This window comes from Alosa sapidissima, chromosome 2 (genome assembly GCF_018492685.1).
Source record: "Alosa sapidissima isolate fAloSap1 chromosome 2, fAloSap1.pri, whole genome shotgun sequence".
NCBI lineage: Eukaryota > Metazoa > Chordata > Actinopteri > Clupeiformes > Clupeidae > Alosa > Alosa sapidissima.
The window spans coordinates 25,074,464-25,089,985 of NC_055958.1; the positions used below are offsets into that span (position 1 = coordinate 25,074,464).

At 42.6% G+C, this 15,522-nt stretch overlaps 1 protein-coding gene across 1 annotated transcript in view; it reads left to right on the forward strand.

The window, feature by feature from the left end:
* The window catches only part of kcnj3a (potassium inwardly rectifying channel subfamily J member 3a), a 36,190-nt gene extending 27,137 nt beyond the window's left edge, over window positions 1–9,053 (forward strand). Inside the window, exon 5 of the mRNA XM_042080750.1 lies at window positions 6,148–9,053. Within this exon, the coding sequence (XP_041936684.1) occupies window positions 6,148–6,803 (656 nt within the window). The 3' untranslated portion in view covers window positions 6,804–9,053. The remainder of the gene's footprint in view (window positions 1–6,147) is intronic.
* Window positions 9,054–15,522: the final 6,469 nt, after the last annotated feature.

Here is a 15,522-nt window from a genome sequence, read left to right on the forward strand (position 1 = left end):
TCGCCCCTCGCCGCTCCGCCCTCCGCCTCACTCCGTCGCTCTCCCTCTGTGTCTCCCTCTCTTCGTGCTAATCTTGCGCAACGCTGCCTTTAAATATTTAATTTCACCCAGGCAGGGATTATAGGCAAGTCCAAATGTGTGACACCCACCCCCACCCCCTACCCCCACCCCTTCCAGCTCTTCAGTAATAAGTTTAACCAACTAGGGCTTGTTGTTTATGTGACGAAACAGGAGCACTGTCGAGGAGAGAGAGAGAGAGAGAGAGCGAGAGAGAGAGTAAGAGGGTGTAGGTGAAGGCTGATTTTTCCCTTTCAAGGCCAGGCAGCAGAGGCTGTTTTGTGATGCCCGCACGCAGGCCATGCTGGTTTGCAGCTGTGCGCCGAGTTGATTGTCCAGATCCATGCTGTCTCTTTCCTCCCTGCCTTTCTTATTTAGAACACTTGAGTTGCCTAGTAAATCCCAGGGTGCCCGTCTGGAAGATGTTCTGACAGCCTCTTTCTGTTGTCTGTGTGTGTGTGTGTGTCGTTGTGTACATGTATGCGAAGATGTCTTGCAGCCACTGATCCCTGTGTCATAAGACGAGATGAGAGGTCACTCTAAAAGCCCACCTCCTGTTTTCTCTCTCCATCTCCCCCTCTCTCTCTATCTCCATCTCCCTCTCTCTCTCTCACTCTGTCAGTCTCTCCATCACATTGTCTTGCCTTCAAGGGTTTAAGCCCAGAATTATGGTAATCTCATCAATCGCAGTTGCAATAGGATCTCATGCAAGTGCACATGTGCGTCAGGATTAGCCTCATGGGAGACAGTGTTTTAATTGTTGTAAACATGAATTCAAATCAGGCTCTTTTTTTAGTTTGGCATTGTGTGTGTGTGTGTGGGGGGGGGGTTGTGCATCGTGATGGCAATACATAATGCATGGGCAGAGCATTGGAGCAGCGAGGTGAACTCACTCTGTGACAGGCGTGAAGGATGTCAAAGCCATGCTGGAAAAATGGATATGAGCCTCCGCCTTTTCCATCAAGCCTCCGCTCCCTCTCTCTTTCTCTCCCTCTCTCTTTCTCTCTCTCTTTCTCTTCCTGTCTCTCTTTCTTTCTTTCTCGCTCTTTTTCTCTCTTTCTCTCCCTCTCTCCCTCTCTCTTTCTCTCTCTCTTCCTCTCTCTTTCTCTTCCTGTCTCTCTTTCTTTTTCGCTCTTTTTCTCTCTCTTTCTCTCCCTCTCTCTCTCTCTCTCTCTTTCTCTTTCTCTCCCTCTCTCTCTCTCTCTCTCTCTCTCTCTCTGTTTCTCTCCCTCATCCTCGCACCCCTCTGTGTGCCAGTAGCTCTGCCAAGCTGCCGCAGAGAAACCCTGCCAAGTCCCCTCCGTTCTCTCATCCCTCCTCCACGCCGATGTATATGCAACCCTCGATGTACTGTATACTCGCAAATCACATACGCCCGTCTTCCCGCTTCTACGCCCCGCAACCCAGCATTTATGTCAGCTAATGCAATTGAAGGGTTGTTGTTCGTCTTGTAAGTGTACATTTCAAATGTGATTATTTCTAGGTAGAGGCTATTTACCAGCCATTCAGGGATTCCTCCCACATCTGTCTCTGCTGTGTAACGGTAACACGAGAGATGCATCCCCTTTCTCCAGTATTAATTCATCAGTCACTGGAGTAATTCTAGACATTAGCTTGTCCTCTGATGGTTGTAAGAAGTGCTTATGGGAGATATAAGCAGCACAGAGGGCAGTATCATTTGTTGCCATTCTTTTGTCTGTTGAGGATTTTCTTTTTTTTTTCTTTTGTTCTTTCTTTTTTTTGTAGGTTCATTCACCCTCTGAATGCATGCCAAGTTTCGTGGAATTCCGTTCTTGGGGGTCTACTGTATATCAGCTACACACACACCGACACAGACACACACACATGCAGGCACACATACATAAACACGCATGCACACATACTGTACGCACGCACACACACACACACATACACACACCACATAAACACACACACATAAACACACACACAAATAAAGACACACACACACAGTACACATGCACACACACACAGGCACGCACGCACACACACATACACAGGCACGCACACACACATAAACTGTGGTACATCTAGTTGTGTGCGGTACAGTACATCTAGTTGTGTGTATGGTTGTTTTTATTTGCCTTTTGCAATGCTCACAAGTACTCTATTGTTGTTTTCTTATATAGCCTGCCATATGTGTGTGCTGGGAGAAGTCGTTGTCATAGAAACTCTCAGTTGTAGTCAGGTGTGACTTATAATTACATAACACACAAGCGTTTTTTTCTTTTTCATTGTCTGTTATGATTGCCTTTCTGTATTGCAGATAGTGGGAGTTGAGACTTTGTACCTACATATGAGCTTTCATTATTTTTCCATACTGTAGTCAATCATAGCTTAAAAGTAAAATAAAATAAAATGTGCCCACATCTTCATTATTTTCTGTGATCCTTTGCATGTTACCCTGATGGTTTTTTACTCAAGGCAATGCTTAGAATATCTTTCTTCATATAGCAACCAAGAATGGAATTAGTCAGCCTAAATATAAAGCAATTGCTTCTTTGTTTTGAAATATATGGTATGAATAACCAGGTTTCACTTCATGTTACATTGTTATGGAGGCAACATAAATCAACTTTAGAATTTCTCATATCCTCAATGTGTCATTTCCCATGGATCCTGGCTATCCCCTTCTAATGGTATTTTTTCTGATGTTTCTGGCTTGTGCAGTGCAGTGTACCCCAGTAATATTAATATTGAAGAGCTGAACAAAAAAATGGCTGTGTTGACAAATCATGAAATAACAGGAGCACTGGCCTCCTCTACGGCTTTTTAGGGAAACAGTGCGAAGCCTCTCTTCCAGCCGGTAGTCTGGAGTGGAGGGAAACTGTATGACACAAATGACCACAGCTCTCCTGATTCTTATCCTCAATTGGTTTCCCAGCCCTGAATTCTTATCGGCTCACACTGCCTTAGTCATGGCGGCGGCATATTTCCATATGCTGAAAAGAACTCGCATCCTGCTCGTCCAGTAAAGCAGAAATCATCGGCGGAAATGCCCCAACCGCACTCGATGTTCAGTCGCACACACACACACACATACACACACACACACACACACAAACACACACACATCTGTGACTGTCATGAGCTGTCATTGCCAAATTGTTTTGTGACCTTGAGAGTATGGTCAAGCCAGAGCGGAATGTCTAAGAAGCCTACTGAAGCACAGTTTACCCTCTCATTAACAGACACTTAATTATATGGACCCATATTCATTTAATACCACTCAAGCATTATTGACTAATTACAGTGTTTGATGTATGCATTCCAAAACCTCTTTGTGGCTAATGGGTACGAATGGTGCTTGCAGCTGCTTAAGTGCCGCTGGCTTGCAGTTTTATTTCCACTGAAGGTGAAATTCAGAGGTCGGATGTCATTTCTGTGGTCTTCAGGGGTCAATGAGTATACTACTTAATACATTTAATATTTTCCTGTGTTTTGTAAGATTGGATTCACAGGGTGGTTAAGGATTAAAGGTGTAGATCTAATGTGTAAATCTGTTATTAACAATGTTTTTTGTTCATTTTTTGTGTGTTGATCAGGATTTCAGGCACTATGGCTGAAAGTGACACACAGAGTCTATGTTTAAAATCAGTATGCCAACTAGATTACAGTTAATACTTACCCCTTTGCAAAGACCCCCTAAACAGCACTGTTGGCACTACTTGCAGTGAAAGAAGGAAGAAAGTCTTTCTGTAAATGGTGTCCTTAACAACAACTCATAAAAATGTGAAAAACAAGCAAATGTGGTTTTAAATATTGAATGAGGATGATGCAAAATAACCTCTTTAAAGACTTCTCCAGCCTTGCAGTCAGTGGTTGTGAATTCTGTTCAAGTAATGAAATGTTTTTAATTAAGTCACTTTCGCTGGTGCTGGTGTGACATCTGTCATGCTCACATCTGAGTGTTCGCATTTGCGAATAGCAAATAGCATGCCAAGACCTCTAATTTGATCAATGCCAAGACAGAACATTTTCTCCTGGCGTGACACCAAGACCAGCACAACTGATTGAGTAACTATGAAGCATAAATAACATGTATCAGATTGCAATTGCATATACAGTATAATAGTCAAAAATGTGTGTGTATAAATGAATGTGAGAGCCATCTATTGCCAGTGATTTGGGGTTATTTATGGTACCACCAGAATCATTGCAGCAATCAAATGACACATCAAAGGAAATGTTATATGGAGCAGGTCAGCTGCAGAAGTATTGTTAAGATAGCAAATATTGATGAAGCCCAGGGTTTAGTATTAAACCTGTTTATTTAAACATAGCATAAAAAACAAATGTATGCTATGCTCCAATTACCACATAGTAGGCAGGTGACCAATTAGATTCCAGCTAAGGGTGTACAATATGAAGAATATTACATTTGCATTCAATTACATTTATTTCTGAGGCAACTTTAACTGAAACTAAAAAACTAGTGTGCCCATGTTTTTTAAAAAGTGAGGGAAGTCCCAATTAACATAAATTATACAAGGTAAATTACCTTCTTCTAGGTTTACCCTATTATATTCTTGGAATATAATAGGGTAAACCAGACAATTGTATCATTTTCATCTGTTTGTTTTGGATTATGTGGGGAATTTGAACATTTCCTTATTGGTACAGGTAAGCATGATGCCCCTAGCTAATTAAATATGCCCTCATTTCTTTAGCAACCTTTTTGAGATTCCTCCACAATCTGATAATTTTTGGTGGGCTTAATAGGAAGAGTTAGAGTCAAGTCATGACTTTTGAGTTAACAGATAGTTGATAGCAAGGCGTAGCTGATGGATATTTAATCTGTTATAAAAATATGTTAAAATCCGCTATCCAAAGAAAGCGGGGACAATTTTTTTTTTTTTTGTTAGCTTTGTCTGATATCTCTTAGTGGCTGATCCTCTAATTCATAACTGTCAGATCACCAAAAGGGAATACAAAGACTGCATTGAGACTTTTTTAAAGAGACACTTAACAAATGGCTACAGGCTATGCCTACTCATTTCCTGTGTGTGAATACCCAGTGGGGTTCATTCTTAAGAGTAAGTCATTATCTTAATCTGTTGTCTTACGTTGCTGGGGAGAGGATGTGGAAGATGAAGAGAAGATGAAGCGCTAAAAGATTAAGGACCTCATAGTTGACCATAGCCAATGCCATACACATCTAATTAACAGCCTATTGCCTAGTATAGATCGCTATAAAATAGAAGTATGAAGCAGATTTATTGTTGACTTGCTTAAAGAAATGAGAGTAAAAGTGTAATATATGTCTAATAGGGTTTTAGTTTTGCATTATGGAAAGCTTGTTATTTAAAACATGTAGTACCTACTTTCTCTGTGGTTGCTTCAGAGACCTCAAGAGACTTCAATGGTGATCCATTTTGTGTTGTGTTGCCATACCTTTTTCACAATGGCATTTGTTCATCGATCACAGACGGTGTCTGTATTGATTTTAATGAATAATTGATCAGGCATTATCTAAGTGTGAAACCAGGCTGTGCCTTTGGTGCCTGTTGAAAGTAATCTATCCAATTATCACATCACATTAGTGTTCATTTCTCAGCATTATTTTCAAATACAAAAAGATCTGCTGTGTTGTGCAGCACTCATTTAGTTTGGGGGGAGATCAGCTCTTTAGTTCCATTTTGCAGTGTGCAGGTAAAAAACACTCAGGGCCCCAGTATAGAGTCAGAGAATTGGTTGAAAATAGCCTATACCTCCGGGTGGGTTGCATTAAAAACTTAAAACTAAAAACTTAAAAGCTGTTAACGGTTCTGCTGAGGCTTGGATATAGATAGGTGTGTGGAGACATTCATCTCTAACAGGGAACATTAAACACCCATCACAAACCACCATTGCCCAAGTCTGATCTACAGTATCTGTCTGGTAAAAAAAAATGCCAAATCTGCATATTTTAAATGACTGAATGTGTGAGAGGATCTGACCAGGGTCTGGATGATAGATTGGACTCATCTGCACTGGACACCTGAAAGAGCTGTAAACAGAATGTGGGTTTGTTGTTTGTTGTAATTTTTGTACCTTAATTTTTTTTTTATCATCTCTCGTCGGTATGAACAGGCATGACGTGCCAGGCGAGGACCTCCTACACGGAGGACGAGGTGCTGTGGGGCCACCGTTTCTTCCCGGTCATCTCCCTGGAGGAGGGCTTCTTCAAGGTGGACTACTCGCAGTTCCACGCCACCTTCGAGGTGCCCACGCCACCCTACAGCGTCAAGGAGCAGGAGGAGGCTCTGCTCATGTCCTCACCACTCATGGCGCCCTCGCTGTGCAACAGCGGCGAGCGCAACAGCCTGGACTGCCTGGAGCTCCTGGAGGACACGGAGAGTGCCGCCGCCGCGGCCACCAGCAAGCTGCCGGCCAAGCTGCAGAAGATGACCGGCCGCGACGGGCTTCCGCGCAAGCTGCTGCGCATGAGCAGCACCGCGTCGGAGATGACCTACAGCCTGGGCGACCTGCCCATGAAGCTGCAGCGCATCAGCTCGGTGCCCGGCGTGGCCGAGGCCCACCGGCACCTAGAGGCCGACCGGCACCTAGACTCGTCCGACCGGCACATGGGCTCGGCCAAGACGGCCAAGATGGGCGCTGACCCCATGAGCCAGTCGGTGGCGGACTTGCCACCCAAGCTGCAGCGGATGGCCGGGGGCTGTGGCGGGCGCATGGACGGCCACTTGCCCCCGAAACTGCGTAAGATGAACTCGGAGCGCTTCACGTGAAGATGGGGTCTAAGGGGGCAAACAAACACACTGGTTCGACATGTCCATCCTGCCCCCTCTTCGTCTCTTCACCCCCCCACCACCCCCTCCCCTGAAACACTTACATATATATCCAAGGACAACGTTCTTATATCTGAACTGATGCACAGTCTATCTACATGCACACACAATGTGAACTTTATCTGTAGTAGGGTAATTTACAAAAGCACCATGTTGCTCCTGGATGCATTGTCTGTATCCACGCAGTGAACAAATTCCTCTTGATTACTTCAGGTTCCATGTAATTAGCACAATCTGGCATGTATCAAACACTAAGTGCATGTTATTTAAAACCTCTCTTATTTATTTCTGGCATGCCTTGTTTGTACATATATTTTTCACAGCAGAGATTATTGAATTAGTGGATGAACTTGCTAAGAAACTGGGGAAAGGAGAGAATTTACACAAACCGGGTTTGTAGCAGAAGAGAAACATGCCACAGAGAACACATCTGAAGTTTTTGTTCCGTGATTTTCTTGATTATTGTGGTAATATTTGCTGATGTTTTATGCATGTTCTAAATTGTCCTAGCTAGGCAGAGGTAATAGGCACAAATGTTTAACTTTTAATATATTACCTTGTTTATGTTTATCCTGGTTTCCACAGTTCCTTCAAGGCAGAATTTCTGTTACTCCATATATATCATTGATAGATACAAAAACACTGTTCAACGTTTTTTAAAAGAAAGGACAATACTATTCTTGTTACGACACATTCAACTTGCATTCTATTACACAACACTTCAGTGCACAGTATGAAACAAATACAGAGGAATATTACTTGTACCCTACTGAACATGCTGGGATTTGAAGAAAGGTCTCACCTCTTCGACTTTAATCATTCCAGAGCATGAGGTCTCCCTGCAACGAGGATCAGATCAAATGTGTGAAATGTCAGTGTTTGATAGACAGTGTTGTGGCAATTCCCTCCCTGTTATTTAGCATTCTACGAGCCAACTGCCACACAGAAATATCACAGGAAATGAAATCTCTGCTAAGGATTTGCCCATCTTTGTTTAAAGAAAGCAATAATAACAATACTATTTATTTAGTCTTAGCAGAGGGTGTGTGAGGGGTGCATCCATCGCCACTGCAGCTTACTTGTAATTTACCTTACTATACTGACGTCAGTTTTTGTATTGACTCAGTTCACATTCTATAAAGCTCCTATTTGCTGCCTTTTTATTTGAACTTCCTGAAAGAGACAAAATTTGCCAGTGCCATTTTATTTCATAGTCTCTTTTGAACCCCACCAGATCAGATCTGAAAGTAATGCATAATATAAATCACATCTAATGCCATCAACTGCAACTAAACAGGTAAACTCTTCAGTCCTCTTTGTATTGATATAACTTTCTCCTGGATTGCTTGGGCAAAGCAGTGAGACGGATCAGCATATTAGCGCCCCTGAGTGCTTTTATCCTCTGAAGACTTCAAGAGGAGCCTAAATCCCGCTAATGCACCTTGGATGAGTGCTTCCCTCCCCAGAGCCAATTTCTCTTTATCACCAAGGAGATCTTTGCACCCAGTGCCATTCGCCATTATCATCTGCCTGGAGAAGGCCTCCGCCACGGCGGCTGCTACTGCTTGTGTGCAGAGTGGCATCCATCGAAGCCCCACAAGCGGCAAATTCCCCAAACGCCTCGGCAGTCATGTGACGCATGAGGTGTGTGGAAATACCAGTGTTGTTGTTTTTTTACCTACTATACTTCTTTTGTTCTTTCTTTTGTTAAGTGGTTTGACGTTTGTTTTTGAAAGCCATATATATTTGTTTGTCAGGGGACCGAACTCTTTAATATACAGAAAAAGAAAACAACCCACAGCAGATCTAGCTTTTTTTCTAGTATTTATAGATTTTAGCGAAAGGCTTTGAGGAAAGTGCCACAGCTGGCCTGTGGTGGGTTTGTGTTGAAAACAAAAAAGCACAAGATTTGACAATGCTATATACCTACCCACTAGACATGTCAGTAAACTAACCCTTTATATCCTCTTTAGGCATGAATGTCAACTTTACACAAGGATAGAACACCCAACTGTCTGATGTACACTGCATAAGTACTTCTACTGTACTGTACTGTACTATTCTACACTGATAAACTCCCCAGAGCAACATTAGGTTTTCTGCGGAGTATGTAACCTGTGACCTGCTGCTGTAGCCGAAGTCTATATAAGGTTGTCTACCCAGTTCCCAGAGAGGCTGTGTAATTTTACTGATGACCTGTAAATGTACTATTTCAAAATAAACATCTTTATTCTCTAGTCTACCTGTGGTGGATTGGAGTCAGTGAGATGCTGCTTACAACATCAATACATCCCAAAATCTCCCAGCTTCTGCAAATATGCTCTAGGATAAACAAGGTTTATAGGCTTTAGTTCACATCACATTTTGTCACCGTGTAAGTCTGTTTCAGCTAGTCTCATTTACATCAATGATATTGGCTCTATTGTCACTTGTAACCATTTTTATGGGCTGTTGAACTTGCTGGCCATTCGTACGTTAATCCAAACAGACTCGGCTATCTTTGCACAAATAATGCTCATATAAAGCTCAGCATTTGACACCCCATTGTAATTAATTAAACTTTCACGTCAATCAATAACGCCACACAAGAGCCCAGACAGTCCTTAAGCAAACTCCCTCACCTCATCTTTTTGTTCGCCAAGCTGCATGACAGATGTGCTGCTGCTCAACTGTTTGCAATTATGTGAGGTTTGTTTTCATATCACGGAAAAAAAAACACACACAAAGACATTGGATAGAATACCCGCCGCTATATTTAGACTGTTGACTTATGTCAGTCCAGTTTTTGCCCGTGTCTCTGGGTTGGTGGATGACAGGTTAACAGGCTTGGCATGAATTCCAAAAAGCTGCATTGCTGATGTCCTAATTCCCTTTCACTCCGTGTCTCGCTTATATTTGCTTGCCCTTGAATCAAATGCTCGAATCAGGGCTAACCAAAGCTCTAAAATAACTTTGATCTAGATATTAATGGCCTTCTTGAGGACTTTGTGTCCTCGCTCTTCACTCACTATTGATTTTGTTCAGCACTTGCTCTTAAAAAGCGACTTAATTTCTTTGTCTAAACAAGAATCTCAGCTAGATTAAGAATTTAACGGCTTGATGTGTGCAATTTTGCCTCATGCTCTTCAAATTTGACCTTTAGTCTCATCTGCACTAACAAAATAAGTCATCATTTAGATAGAAACTATCTACCCTTAGTATGCAGGAACTCTAACACCTCATTGGAGGCTTCTCAGCATGTTGTATTCCATATTGAAAAGAGGCTCCTAGACCATGCGAGAATCCTGTAACCTCTTTGGTTATCTGTGCACAGATAATCTGAGAAGGCGGTGTGAGGGCACACATTTCCCTTTGAGACTGATACAGACACATGTCTGATAAAGCCTATTAATCGTAGCAAGGCATTTCTGCCTGTTCAGAATTGCAAACCTGCTGCTCTGTGGACAAGACAGGCCATCACACACATCGTCCATGGTATATCTCCTCCTGGACAGCCAAGGTAGTGAAAATATAAATCAAGCTTCAGGAATCCCCCTTTTTTACCCATGTGTTTTGCACCAACTAGATGCATTGTGGCACAGGTCACAGTGCAGGGTACAGCCACCATTTATTTGCACATAAATCAGGCACCGGCTTCATAAGCACCAGTGCTCCTAAGTAGACCGCGGCCCAACAAGAGTGAGGAATAATTCATGGAGAGCCAGCAATTTTAGCGGATAAACACACAGCTGCCCGGGTACCTGCGGCGTGCAGGATCCACTCACTCTCTCTCTTTCTCTCTCTCACTCACAAACACACACACACACACACAGATGTTAGCCTGATGAGATGGCACCAGCTGACTGCCTTCCAAGTAGGCCTACTGGAACTGGGAGGCGTGTGAAGACTCATTTGAAGTCGTATTTACATATATTTCTCCAACACAGAGTGCAGCCTGTACCATAATCTATGCCCATGTGTCTGTGTCTATATCTGTGCCGTGCCTTAAAGCCCCCTGAAATGTACCGTGCCGTTGGAAAAATAATAATAATAAAAAAAATAAAACATGAACATTTCAAAGATAGCCAGTATCTATCCTGCTGCTTTTGTATATCATAGCAGCTTGGATTGAGCACTTATGAGTCATTTGGCGTGAATATGTGTAAACACAATGAGTGTGGAGAGTGAGGAGGGGAGGGGAGGCGCAGAGAGGAGAGGAGAGGAGAGAGGAGAGGAGAGAGGAGAGAGGAGGGAGGAGAGAGGAGAGGAGAGGAGAGAGGAGAGGGAGCAGAGGGCTGTTTGTTGATGCCCGCGGCAGTGGCATTGCATAGCAGGTTGCAGGTTCATGATACCTCCACACAAGAGAAACAAACTCAGCATCATCTGTGTGGCAGTATGAAGGGCTTATGTGTGTCCCCTGTCATCACACGGCATGCTGTGTCAAGTTCCATTCTCATAACATTCATTAGAATAAATGTTGTGTCAGGGCAGTCCATTTACAGTACTATCTATTCAGCTTAATGGGGGATGCATCTAGTCTGCAAAGGTTTTTCTATTTAGTAGTTATGTGATATTTGTGAAACGGTATGATGTGCATATAATATATAATATATAAAGACATGCACTAGTGTGCTCTACATTACAGAATATAACCATAACGCTTCTCACTCAGTGGAGAGTCATGATACATAAAAATGAACCACAAAGATATGAATAAAAAAAAAAACACTTTTATCTTAGGCCTTCTGTTGACAATTTCATTATAAGTGCACAGCCGAGGAAAAATGCTGCAATGGATTCAATTGTTTTGTTTCCTATGTACCTGTCTAGTTCCGTCTTGTGCATCCAAGAAAAAAAAGAACCATCACAAGAGACAACAGCTTTATTCAATAATTTCAGGTCATTGGCCTTCTTTTATATTCAGAATGCTACAAAGTAAACAACACCAAACCTAAACAAACCCATTTGTTGCAAATGTCCTGACTACAATCTTGTAACGTCTATTTTAACATATTTATTTGGCTTTATATACAGTATGTACATGTTTTCCATATAAAATTCTATGAAGCATACATAATCGTTAATGGGAGTAATGGTACAGTATGTATCTGTAACTGTCATTATTTACCTCATAAGCCTAGGCTGGCAAAGGGTAGATAAGACATAAAACACATAATCCACCTCGGCAGCCTGGCACAGTCAAAGACATAATTAGAAACAAGGTCAAAGGGAGACAGACATATCCAAACACATGAAGGAAAAACAGCTTTTCCCCTTCTCACTCCATTTCTCTCGTTTTGACACAGCAGCACAGACACAAAACCACCCACACACTCAAGACACACACAGACACACACACACATACACACACACACACACACACACACACACACACACAGATCCAGATGTGCCCTTTCCTCGGCGGTGTGAGAGGGCTATTGTCTGAGGTGCAGACTGCACCTGAGTCAGGCTGCCGTCTCGGGTCGGCTCTAATCCCCAGCTGACCAGGCCAGCCACAGACGGAGAAAGGCAGACCACACAAACACACATACACACACACTCTCTCACACACACACACCGCTCGCTAGAACTCATTGGCCCCTGTGTGGCGCACACCTTTCCTTTCTCCATTTAGTTTATTGCATTGCTGTATATGTGTGTGTATGTGTATGTATGTATGTTTGTGTGTGTGTGTGTGTGTTGTACAACTAAGACTAAATACTGGCATTTCACTCCAAAAGTACTTCACACTCTTACATAAATTTCCATGGCTCTTTCAATAAGCCACCCATCTGTGGCCATCTCTGTAACCTTTGTTGTGGTTAAGTTCATCCTCGGTACTACTTACAAATAACATGGGGGTGAGTTTTTAAGAGCTTGTCTTTCACTGACTGTTTACTGCAATTTTCTTAGATTACCTGCATCATACGCAAGCGCACCATCTTGCCAATCTGAAACCATTTCCTCAAGTCTACAAAATCAGGACAAGCTTATCATATCGCTTGCCCTCAGGGACTTTCTTTTTAGAGATTTGATGCTTGAGTCCACAGAAATGACATCATTTTTATTCACCCATCTGTTGGCAGTATTCTCAGGGAAGTGTGCTTGCTTGCTCGCTAGCACGGTGCATACTGACAGAGAGCCTCATAAATTGACCTGTCGCTAAGCCCCGCCCCCCATTGTTACCGTGCGAAAACTCGGACAAACAAACCAGACTTGATTAGAAATAGGCTACATTGTGGACAATGGCAGCTGACAGTATATGAAAGCAGGCTTTGAGGACGTTTTGGTCGATAAAGGAATTACTTTCCTCCAGAAGCTATCAAAAGGGACTTAATTATGCTATAGAGGGGTAACTTTAGAATACATACAAGGTGACAAGCAGTTGTGGCAAGTAGCCATGCAAATCACCTGCAAAAACCACTGACGTTAATGCTAGCTAGCTAGTGGAAGATTGATACTAAGATATGTTAGGTTACGTTAATATTTGATGTAGTAAGAATATAGTAGTTGGTTAATGAGCATTTTCATCTTGGGATTTAACAGGGAACCTGTGCCCACGTTGTTGGCTTAGTAGCCTACATTACGTCGAGCTGTTGCAAACGCGAGGGGGTCCCCAACCTTTTATGTACCATGGACCGGTTTGTTTCCTATTTTTTTTTTCACGGACTGGCGGGGGGTGGTTCCATGTTACATATGTGTTGTGCATGCGCATTACTGGAAAAGAACTAGCTCCAGTTATGTAGCTATGAACAGTGAAGGTAACGATCTCTTAAACATGTAAAAAACCTGAACTTGAAGAAGTGAAAATTGAACAATATGAACTATGAATATTGAACAACTTGAAGCTACATCTATAAGTGTGAACATGCTTAACAAAATATGGGAACAAAACATGGGAACTAAACGTGCATTACGAATATAATCAGTGGGAGCCCTGTGCTTGTTTCCCTGTAACAAGAAGGTTCCATCTGGGGGTGATGGAAGACAGTGACACCCTCAGTGTGTTTAAAATGTCCAGTCGATTGCGCTCAAACTCATTTGAAAGCGCAACAAGGTGATCGCGCACCAGCTGCGAGAGAAAGGGCCCTGCCTCAGTCTCTCCCAAAACCCCCACTACTGTTTAGAACATATCAAATACACCCCGGTCCACTCGTCGTCCCCACAAATCAAGCTTGGCTTTAAATTCAGCGACTTTATCTGCCAGTTTAAAGACAGTCGTCATTCTCCCCTGGATTGACAGGTTGAGGTCATTAAGCAACCCGAATGTCACACAGGTAAGCGAGTTTTGACACCCAGTCCTCATCATTAAAATGTGCAGCTAACTGTGACTTTTTTTCTGTAAGAAATCTCTGCAGCGGCTCTCGCAACTCAAACACTCTGGCCAGTGACCTGATAAAGATGCTTGTTTTTTGTTGCTCATTCTAGCAGTTTAGCTAACTTCGTGTGACACTACCTTTCGCTAAGAAGGTGAAATGAGCTGACCTGAGGCTGCGCAGCGCTGAAAGCAATATGTAAAAGTGTTGAAGGCGGGACAGACAGACGTAAGAAAATAGACCTTGCAAAATGCAAACATGCGTGCAATCAAACAACTGCATATAGGCCTATGTCATGTAAAAACGTGACATTATTGCGAATTAAATTGAATTTAGTTTGCATGCATTTTTTTTTTTAAACTCATGTCGTAGGCTACGGCCCGGTTAGTAATGTCCCGGGCCGCGGCCCGGTGGTTGGGGACCGCTGCTGTAGGCTACTGTTGATGAAAATATACCCCGTTTTCTAGCCTCTCGGGGTACCGGCTATCAGTATTACACGTCCCCCATGCAAAACGTTTGACCATGGTTATCCGTAGGTTTTTTTTTTTTTGAGTTAATAAACTCCATAAATAACCATTAATTTGTCATTTTATGCCTCCTCCCTGTTGTTTCCTATGGAGTTGTCCGAGCTGATGTCCGAGTTCAGTTGAGGCTGGACTGTCATTGGCTCATCAGTGTTCTAAGGGTGGCGCTTAGCGACAGGTCAATTGAGGAGATCCAAACTGAGCCACGAGGACTGAAATAAAACAAGCTCTCTTGCAGATAATCCGTGCTTTCTATAAATAACCCCCTTTTCATATGGGGGTGGATCCCACTCGTCTCCCACATCGTTTGTTGAGTGCTCGCAGAGGTTATGTGGAGCTTCGCACCTACATTGGTTCACACACACACACACACACACCATCCACCCGAAAAGATAATTTTATGTTTACACACAATATTGCCGTGGACCAAAACAACCTGGGTACCATTTCACTTTTTCCATGTTTTGTCAAAAAGCTGAAAATAAGATATTTTAACGGTTTTAAATCCAACAAGCCAGTTTTCATTCCAAAGAAGAAAAAATGAGTAATTAATGATGCATTTTAAATACTTCATGACAGGATTTCCCCCCAAACTAGTTACCTAGCAACGGGAAGCTGCTATCTCATTAAATTATGTTCTCAAACTTATGAAAGGACCGGGAGTTATAGCCCCTAATTAAGATTTGACAAAATGTCAACAGTGTCCAAATGGGACCTGCCGATGATTTCAGCTTTGTACATTCAACGAATCACATCTCTTTGCCCTATGACATTGGGTGTTCTGAATAGCAGTGGGGGCATTGTGCATTTTAATTGTGTTTCAATGTATCTGTTTCATTC